The 10833-nt window shown below is 36.2% G+C and overlaps 1 protein-coding gene across 1 annotated transcript in view; it reads left to right on the top strand.

The window, feature by feature from the left end:
* Window positions 1-4008: 4008 nt before the first annotated feature.
* The window catches only part of Adgrv1 (adhesion G protein-coupled receptor V1), a 509614-nt gene continuing 502789 nt past the window's right edge, over window positions 4009-10833 (top strand). Inside the window, exons 1-5 of the mRNA XM_035440478.1 lie at window positions 4009-4188; window positions 6467-6616; window positions 6960-7055; window positions 9126-9230; window positions 10252-10365. Of these exons, the coding sequence (XP_035296369.1) occupies window positions 4009-4188; window positions 6467-6616; window positions 6960-7055; window positions 9126-9230; window positions 10252-10365 (645 nt within the window). The remainder of the gene's footprint in view (window positions 4189-6466; window positions 6617-6959; window positions 7056-9125; window positions 9231-10251; window positions 10366-10833) is intronic.

The raw sequence follows: 10833 nt of genomic DNA, 5'->3' as shown, positions 1-10833 counted from the left end.
GCTCATGTGCCTATTCCTGTGGGTATCTTGGAGCCTAGGACAATGACTTAAAAATTGTGGGATCTCAGTGACTAGCAGAGGGATTATACAATGTTGAATAATCCCTGAAAATATGAATGTTATAGCAAGCTGTATGATATGTCTCTGAAAGCATTCAATTTATATTTTAAGAACTATTCAAATATATTTCAAAATTTACTTCCCTTTTCTGCTTTCACAATTAGGTGACCTAGAAAGAATGAGTATGATTGCTAGAATTTTAGAACCTATGCCTGCCTTTGTACCTCTGTGTTATTCAGACAAGCCATCTGGGAAACAAGCAAGAATGTATGCTAATTCTCTAATCTCTGAGCATGGTAAGAGATCTGTTGAGGGAACAAGCAATCTGTTGGCAGCAACAGTTATGATTTTCTCTGAGTCATACCAGGCAAGAGTGGGAGGCAAGAGGAGATACGATAGTAGGGATGATTTGAATGCTGTAGGACTGTGTCATTATGGAGAGAAAGCAGGATGTCAACAAGGCTAAAATTGTTCTCTTACAATTGTGGTAGAATATGAATTATGTACTTTGTAGTCTTTAAACATATGTTGCTGAAAATTCATTTTGTAAAGGAATATAAAATAAGTGTTCCTAAAGGGCATGTAAATTTTTAAAATCAAATCTAAGAGGAAAGGTTTATCCGAAATATTAAGTCATATTTATAATAATGTCATTTACAAACATTTGGTCTTTGAGTTTAATCAAAAAGGGAATTTTCATATATTTGATTTTTAGTATGATAACAGAAAATGTTCGTAGTTCCTCTAAAACACATACTATTGTGCTTTAGTGTAATTGTGCCTGCCTTCTAAAGGAAACTTCATTTTCATTGCTTTGTTTCATCTTTTATCTGTTCAAGTGCCAGCTCTACCCAAACAACCTTTCTTACAGTGTAAAAGATGAAAGCAAAAAGATGCAATTACCAATGATGTCATGCAGTTTGAGGCATTTCCAATCATGCCTGTTTGTTCTTTTGCATAATTTCAAAACTCATTGATGTGGGCCAATTTAAAATGAATTTCCTGAGATTAACATGAGATGTGGGTGCTTTAATTGCTTGGCACATTGTAAGAATCCAGCATTTGAGTTCACTGGTCTTGATATGAAAAGTTGCTGTTAAATATTTAAAGTATTGGAGAGGCCTGCAGTGTCATAAATACCTCTAATGCTCTTTAGAATAACAAGAGAAAAGACTTTCAGATGATCATAGCAGTTTGGGGTATTTTACAAGATGTTAAAGTATTTGAATGCTTGAAATGTAGCATGGTCAGTCTATTATTAAGAGGGGAACAAGTAGCTTTTAGGAATGAATTAAGAGGCTGTATAGGTTTCTAGGTAGAGATTCTGGCCAGCGTTCAGGAATACAGTCTTGCCTATCCACTGACATAGCTGACAGACTGTGTGTGCTGACTAACCAGTCTGTATCTCAGTTTCTACAGCTATACATGGAGGCTAATGGTTTTTGGACATTCATAGAGATGTTGTGGGAACTGAATCCATTCATGTGCATAAAGTACTCAAATAACATTGTATAGACAAATATTTGCTGTTGCAATACTATAAGGTCATTACAATATTTTAGAGATGCGATTTCTCAGATCAGAATTTCTGAGTGAGCATTGGCTTTGTACTAAGTGCAAGGGTCCAGCAGCTTTGAGAACTGCTTGGCTGAGCTTGTGATGCCCTCTCCCCAGGCTGTCTTCTCACTGTCTCTCTTGCCCACCTCAGCACTCAGATGACCATTTCAGTTCTACAACTCAGGCTCTATGATATCTCCTGTTTAAGGTCTGAGGTTTGTCTCTTAAACATCACAAAGCTGCTCTCTCTCCCCTTATACTTGGGACATAAATTGCCCCTCCTCAACCTTCCAATCCTTATTATTTTCATTACCTCTAGGTCATTTCTTTCCCATAGTTTGTCATAACTGCTCTGTGAAATCTCTCTTGCTTTAGAATCCACAAAAGATCATCTCTACTTTACTATAGCTTAGGGGCAGATAAACAAACAACCCCACCCCCCAAGTCCCTGGCATCTCTGTGTCCCAGTCTGTGTCTGTTCCCTACACTCCATTTGAACTCTGTGTCTCCATTTGTGTGAGTTTACAATTAAGAGGCATGTAAGACATCGCCAATCTGAAAGTGCTTGTTAGAATACATCGGACAGGGAATATTCTAATTAAACTCTAAAATATATCAAGGATTCATACATTTGGTACTCCTTACATATAAAATTATATGTAGCCACATAGAAATACCACATGTGTGGAATTTCATTGCTTTTTGTCTAAGGAAAGATTAAAGGAAGCATTTTGGCTCCTGGAATAGGTAATGCGATTGTGCTTTAGAACACTGTCCTCTAGAATGCACAAATGTGTTATGTTCGTGTGACTGGTCACATAGATCCATTGGAATCTTAACGATCCGTGAGATAAATTGCTCTCATTTTTAGAAGTGCATCTACATTACAAAACAACAAGGCTACCGTGAGGCCGCTGCAGGGCTGTGCTTTTCAAAGCTCTTGAATTGCACACAGCTAAAAGTGGGAACAACATTTCTATTGCATAAACACATGGATTGTAGTGCAAAGAAAGAAGCAGTAGTTATGGAAATGGAGCACAGTTGCCTGAATTTGCTTATTCTAAGGCAACGTTGACATTTTCTAAGAAGTGTTGGCAGTTTAGCTAATCAAATTAGCAAAGGAAATTTAAGTCCTGGAAATGTAACTCTTTGGAAGGATTGGCAGTTTCAAATAATTATTTTTAAAACTTAGGAAGAGTCAAGGAAAATGTAGACATCAACCAAGGAATCAATTAATTTTAAAGTTTATCTTCAACTATTTAGTTTTGGCTGTCACTTAGCAAGTTTTATTTGGAAAATATTGATTTAATTGCTTTTTTATGATGTTGCATAGGTTTTTTTCTTAGATGAAATAGTAAGTTTCAGTAAGCTAAAAAATAACTATTTTTCATATTTTTATAAAATAATTTGTATTAATGTGTTAAGACGTAAAACTTTGATACATGTTAAAAATGTTTACGTTAAGTTGTTGATTTATCTTCCTTTTGGTGAAAGTGTTCAAAACTCTAGCTTTTTAATTTAAATAATATTCTTATTGTCTGGTCATTTTATACAATGTATTTTGATTATTCGTGCTCCTCAATTCCTCCTCCCTTCTCTAACCTCATCTCCATACCCACCAACTTCCAGTTTTCTTCCTTATTGTTTTCCACTGTGTGTTATTCTTCTGCTCTTGGGAGTGGGGCTTGCCCTGGGGTATGGTTGACCCCCAAGGAGTTATATCATTGAAGAAAACAGACTTTCCTCTAGTCAGCAGCTAGTAAATGTTATTAGCTCCTGACTTACATACAAAATTTCATGCTGAACCCTGTGCCTCCATGCCGGGATTTTGTCTGACTAGAGTTTGAGCAGGTCTTATGAACATTTAGAGTTCATAATTACAGTCTTGTGTCTGGAAAAACAACATGTGCTTGAATTTACCCACTGCTTCTGACTGTTGGCTCCTAAACAATCTTTCCTTCCTCTCTTTCCCAATAATGATCTGTGGACCTTGTGTGGAGGGGTGTGATATGAAGGTGCCATTTAGGGCTGAGTACTCCACAATCTCTACAGGTTGACCAATTGTCATCTACTGCAAGAGGAAGCCTTCTCTGATGAAGGTTGGGAGATACACTGATGGATATAGGGATAAGTCATTTGGGGTCATTTAAACAAACATTATTTTGATGTAGAAGATAAACACAAAGGTAGTTTTAAATAGTAAAAGGAAAAACACAACAAATTATGATTTTTTAGCTCCTATCATCACACATTCAAGTTGGATATCTTAATAGTTGATGTATTTATGTCTGTCTTAATTGCTTATTTTCTTAATCTTTGTAACACTGAGAACAAAATATAACGAGAATATACCATTTAGCTTTATGACTTTGTTTCTTGTTTTCTCTAGGGATGATCTCTTCATTTTTATTAGTAATCCTGTCAGCTTTGCTTATCAATTTTGCATTTGGAGAAACAGAAATAAGGTTTGCAGGACAAACAGAATTGTTTGTTAATGAAACAAGTACCACAGTTATTCGTCTTGTCATTGAGAGAATAGGAGATCCAACAAACGTTACTGCCATCGTGTCGGTAAGAAAGGGCTGAAGCCCTAGTTTTTAAAAGTGAAATGCATGTGACAACTTTTAGCCTCAGCAGGAACAAAGCTTTTAACTGCATTATGATAAATGATCTGGAGAATGAGCTGTTATATCTAAGTCTGTTAGAGGTTGTCATGGACATCTGACAGGTATATTTTAAAGGTAAAGGATAATTATGTTAAATCATTTATATGTTTATTTTAAGACAAAACTATTTTTTTGGGTAATTTGAATCATAGCATCTTTCTTCAGTCATTTATTGTAAGGTAACTTAGATAAAAAATATATGCAATATTTAAGAGACACAAGTGACAGAAAAAAGAAACCCTGAGTTCAGTTATAGAGTCATTGTTGTTGAGAAATGAAATATGTTAACTTAATTAAAAGGTAAGTAGATTTTGTAAGTTATTTATTATGTAAAGTCTGTTAGGATTGGATGTTTAATGTTATATCTATTTTTACCCAGAAAGCAATGTCATATGATCAATATATTGCTATATTAGAGGCTCAGTGTACTTCAAACTTTGGAGCCAAAAATAATGTGTGTGTGTTTGTTGCATGTTTATGATTGTATGCATGTGTATGTATGTGCATATGGGTGCCAACATTAACTTTTGTCTGTATAGGCCATATCAGTGTCACATGTCTTCTTCTATATCACTCTTGCCTTATTTTTAAAGAGAGGGTCTCTTACTGAACCTTCCACTTATGGATCGGATGAGTGGCTGGTTGGGCATCACCAGGGATCTTTGGTACCCATCCCTCCCACAGCACTAGGGTTATAGATGAGAGGACTGCTACCCTGGACTTTTTACCTGATGCTGAACTGAAATCTGCATGCATGCAGGGCAGGCAGTTTATCAACTATTCATCTCCCAGCTCTTCCAAAGTGATTCTCTAAGCAATAATTATGTATACTTATAAAACAAACCCAAAGTTATAATTCTGTGCATTTTAGTTTCTGTTCAACTTGACATATATGTATACATTTATTGACTTTGTTTCTAGTTCTAGTGTACATTGTATTTGACAGTCTTTTGATGTAATTTACCTTTTTCAGGTTACTGGATTTTGGGTTTCTTGGTATTTCATTATATTCTAAACTTTTCCCCATTGATGTTGCCTTCAGGTTTTGCTATCAATAGGGAATGTCATTCTGAAGAATTGTTTATATACATGACTGTTTGTCTGCATTTGGGGTTAATTTTTCAGAGTAGATTAATACATGCCCAGTGCCTCTTGATAATACTTTCTGAAAGATTGCCATTTCCACAGAAAGTTATAAGAACCACTTTCCCAGCACCCTCTCCACACTTTCCAACTTATTTTGATTTCTCAACTATCTAAAACATTGTTTTATAAATTAGAACTAGAGAAGGACTAAATTTCCCTGAATATGTTCTCATTTGTGTTAAATAATTTTCTTTCCCTAGGGGCTAAAAGTATTAATTTTGAGCTCTGGTGAAGGGAATGTCATTTGATTTTGCACAATGAATTATTCCTTTATAATACTGTAATTATCACTCTGAGAAGAGTCTTACTAGCATGTTGCATCCACAGATTAAGATCTTAGGAGGGTTTATAATGACTAAAACTCTGAGATTCTAAAAAATTGGGTCTCTACTTCAGTTGCTGTGGATAATGTAAGCACAATTTCAGCCTGAAAGTTTTGGAATAGGTCCTCCCTGCCCCATTGGGAAAATAGTAGCACTGCCTAAATTTTACAAGCTGCTTCCCACATCTCCTTTCTAAGAGTTTTAGCCTTAATTTGTCATGCTAGGCTGTAGTCTATACCAATCAGTTAAGAGACAGAGGGAAAAATTAGCATTACTTTTCTATGAAATTATTAATTTTTTTGTGCAATTAACTTTGATTCCACTACATTAAGAACGATTTTATATGTAATGATATATTTCTATGATTTTCCCTTTTTAAAATATGTTTTATTTTTTTATGTGTGTCTATGGACACACAGGTAGAGGTCGGAGAACAAGTTGCAGAAGTTAATGTCTCTTTCTACCATGTGAGTTGGGAGTAGACCCTAGGTCATCAGGCTTGGCTGCAAGCATATTCATCCGTGAGCCATCTTACCGGCTGTGTAAACATTTTCAGAATTAAGTCATACCTATCGCTGAAAATTTGCTTTGAATACCTTATTATAAATATCGATGCCACTTGATCTATGCCTTTCCTTTTTATTGCTCCCTTGAGTGTCAGCTTTGCTCGTCTACTTCTTGTTAAGTGAAGATGTTCTGTTTTGCACTTGGTAGCTGAATGGAAAAGACACTGGTGACTTTTTTGATACATATGCTGCGGCTTTTATCCCTGCTGGAGGAACAAACAGGACTGTGTACATAGCAGTGTGTGATGATGACCTTCCAGAGCCTGATGAAACTTTCACTTTTCACTTGACATTACAGGTAAGTTCATTCTCCTTAACTTTGAGTTCATAAAACATCTCCTAACACTTGAAAATCTACTGAATTAGTCATAATCCACGGGTTATATATCTTGGTGGTTTTCATAGATCTCTTTGACAGATGTACAGCATTGTGGGTGATGGTTTGTTTATAGGAGCATGTTCTCCTTGCCAGTGGACACACCACTGAAGAAAAACTCTACCTCCCTCAAAGCTGTTAACTGCCTATAGATTTTCAGAGAGGGGTGGTTTACTCATGCTCTTAGTAATTGAAGAAAGAAATTCTGCCAAGAGATTATTTTTCTTCTAATAATTAATTAATAATTTGTTTATTTTCACTTTAGAAACCCTCAGCAAATGTGAAACTTGGATGGCCAAGGACTGCTACTGTGACAATATTGTCAAATGACAATGCATTTGGAATTATTTCCTTTAGTACGGTATGGTTACAGTGTGAAGGTTGTTGTGGTTGCAAGATGCTACTACATTCAGTTTTTTTTTTTTTAACCAGTTTTTCTTGATGTTGACTCATGCTATTCTGTAGTGATTTTTGAGTAAGTCTGATGCTAACGCTGTAGCTACTCTGTGTTCTATGTATTTATACTGTTGTACATTGAGGTGTTCGTGCTCAGGGTCCACACTTATAATATCCCTTTCTAACCATTGACTTGCCATCTGTTGCCTGGCCTCTTGTGTGGAAGCCTCTTGGGCTTGCTTTATTTATTTATTTATTTATTTACTTATTTATTTATTTATTTTCAAATGCCATTTAGGAAGTCTGGTCTGTTTTCCAGGCTCTTCTGTATGTTTGGAGTGACTTTGAAGGGAGAAAACTTACCATAAACTGAAGGTTACCCTGCAGATGTGGTAGTTCTTCCAGTTGAATTCTCATATCAATTCATATTCTCTTTTATTGAATATTCTCATATTCAATTCTCATATCAATTTATATTCTTTTAAATAAACATCCTAATATTCAATTATCTTATAAATTAAAACTTTGTCTCATCTTCTGAAATTCTGTTCAGTTTGCTTCCCTCCTTCATCAAGTTCTTGTTCTTCTAGCCCATCCCATTTTGCCGGGGTTCATTTTTAGAAACAAAAACACAAGACAAGTCTCTCCTAGAGAGAGAATGTTTCCAGCTCCCAAGCTAAAATTAAAGGTTGTCTTCCACACAGCTGGATTTGGATACCAAGTTAGAGGCTATAATAATCTTCCTGATAGTCTTTGAATTCTGTTGCTTAGCAACATTGAAAAATCTGATACCACAGTCTCTAGCTTTTTATTCATTTTCCATCTCGAACACTCCTGCACTTGTCTGCATTATGTCACAGCTCTGTAAAGTTGTCTTTGAAACAAGGCAAGCTGTAGATAAATGTGGTCTTTATGCTTCAGTTATCTTTATTAAAAGGGGAGGTTTTTCTAACCTAAATTTAGTAGATATTGGGTAGTCTACAATGTGTTGTCATTCATAAATGTTAATTACATTAATTAGGAATTCTCAAGTGAAGGGATTATTATTCGACAATTTCTTCTGTATAATTCCTTCACACCTTTATACCTACCTCTGAGCCTCATACTGATTTGTTTAAAAGTTGCTTCTCTTTTCTTTTTCTTCCTCTCTCCTTTCTGTCCTCTCTCTCTTCTCTCCTTATGCTGTGGAAATGAGTACGTGTCTCTGGGGTTGGTTGCAGTGCCACTAGGCCCCTCTGACAGACTCCATATGAGCTCCATGTCATAGAAGGCACTTGAGGCTGCTTTTGTCTCTAGCCTTTTAACAATTATATTGATAGTGAACATGGCCTTGGTACAGTGTTAACAGCCAATAGTTATTGAGCACTCAGCATGTGCCAGGAAATAGGAAAAACTTTTGATGCAAATTATGTCATTGAATCTAATCACAAACCTTTGAGACAGGTATTCCTAGCCCCATTAGTTGTCCACTGCTGCCCTAGTACATGTATGCACTCAGAGCTTCCTTGTTCCTCATCTACTTTGTGTTTCAGCCAATCCAAGACACCGTGTTTCAGCATTTGAAGTCCTCCCCATTTTTCCTGATAGTCATTTTTTTCTAGTTCTGAAAGTCATCAACAACTGTCTGTATTTCAGTGAAATTCTGACTAATTATGAGGCAGGACTGCTTGAGAACAGTGGCCCCAGTGAGTCATTAGCTTGGTCTTAGGACGTAACTTGTTTTTGTGACCTCCTGGGCTCTGTAAGCATTTTAATTTATCACCCTTTAGCTGGGTAGCCTTTAAGATTCCTCAAAACAGACACTAGTAGGGCCAGAAAAACCTGCTCATTGCATGCTTTGTTTTCTCTTCACACCGCTCTTCTAAATTCATCATTCTTTTGTCATCTACAGTTTATTGATGCTAGAAACACACACTTTAGGAGTACAATCTGAATTGATTTGCAGTAGAATTTAGCCTTTCTGAGGTAGTAGTTTTACCACCTCCTGCCTCTCTCTGACTGATCAATGGCTGATTGTCTTTGCTCTTCCCAATAGCCTTCATCAATCTCAGTGACTGAGCCAAGGAGCAGAAATGAATCTGTGCCTCTTACTCTCATCAGGGAGAAGGGGACCTATGGAATGGTCACTGTGACTTTTGATGTAAGTCTACTTGAAATAATGTTAGATGGTAACATGTTAGGGTTCGTATCAGATGATTGCAACTTAAAAAACCAGTATAGTAAATATCACACTTATTAAAATTAGTTAAGTACAAATACTTTTCATGGTTAATAGAAAAGTGTTTTCCTTGCTGCTTGCACATATTAAGTATATATGAAACTTACCCCCTTCCTCTCCATTTCTCCAAGCCTTCCTATGCACCCCCTTGCTCTCTTTCAAATTTGTGTCCCTCTAGTTTTTTAACTATTGCTGAATATATGTGTCTTTTTGTTTAACCAATTACAGGCAAAAGTTGTAGAATCTTTTGTATTGCTATATTCTCTGTGCCTTACACTGGAATTGCTGAAATTGGAAGCTATCCTCTCCTCCCAGCACTCAGCCTCCCTCATGATCTTCTTCAGTTTTTCTCTACAATACCCTTCCCCATGCTGCATGTGCATATTAATTTACTTGTCATTTGTTGTTGTCTGTTAATTGTAAGTCCCATACAGGGGGAGCTTGTGTTACAGCTTTTATATTTAGGAGTTAACGGATAAGGCACATGCTTCTCAATAAACACTTCAGTGAATGAGGTTATACATTCTCACCTCCCTACTACAAAGTAGAATCTCTCTTGCTCACTTTAAAGAGGAGGGAAATGCTTCACAGAGTTGTTAAGCAGCTTGCCCAAGTTCACACAGCCCGTGATGGAGCTGGAAGTAGACCCCATTTCTTCAGGGAATTTACTCATCTTCAACATCCTTCTCAAGAAATGCCTTTCTACAGTTTTCCCCTCAGGTTTAACATAACAGTTAGAAAAAAACCCAAATCTTAGAAAAGACAGTTTACTATAATCATAGTTAAAGTTTGTAATTCATTAGAAAGGCAGTCTCTCATGCAAGCTCATGTATGTTATGTAAACTATCTTTAAACTTCAGAATTTTGCCAGCTGACATGACAGAAGTGCTTTCTTTGTTTTTAGATGTTTTGTTTAACTGGTGCATTATGTATGTCTTTCCAGGTATCAGGTGGTCCAAATCCCCCTGAAGAAGATTTGAATCCAGTTAGAGGAAATATCACCTTCCCACCAGGCAGGGCCACCGTAATTCACAACTGGACAGTACTTGATGATGAGGTCTGGTAGTGTTAAATTTGTAGAATAATAGACAGGGTCTGTGACAGAAACTTGTAAATAGCAATTTTTCTAATGTTAAATCATATTCATTATTTGAAATTAATCAGGAGTGCAGTCTTTTGGCAAGTTAATGTGTTGTACCCGTTCATAATTTAGCCATGAGTAGCAAGCTGTTATTTGGGGATGCAGCTTGCAAATATTTACCTGATTTATTTCATATTGATTTCTGCTTATAGGGCTGTTCTTGTGGGGAGGCACTTGCCTACCATGTGAAAATCCCTGGCTTCTATTCCAGTGTCTCAAAGTGAACTTGAATATTAATTGACAACTAAACTTATTATAAAGATTGAAGAATTTTGTAATATCTGCTTATTATCCTTATAATCATGCATTATTTTAACAGGAACATGGATGCTTAGCAACTGTGTTTTAGTAGAAGTTCAGGAAAAGTTCTACTGCAATTAGTGC

Source organism: Cricetulus griseus, chromosome 2, assembly GCF_003668045.3.
Source record: "Cricetulus griseus strain 17A/GY chromosome 2, alternate assembly CriGri-PICRH-1.0, whole genome shotgun sequence".
Classification (NCBI taxonomy): Eukaryota; Metazoa; Chordata; class Mammalia; order Rodentia; family Cricetidae; genus Cricetulus; species Cricetulus griseus.
This window is presented reverse-complemented; position numbering and strand designations above follow the sequence as displayed.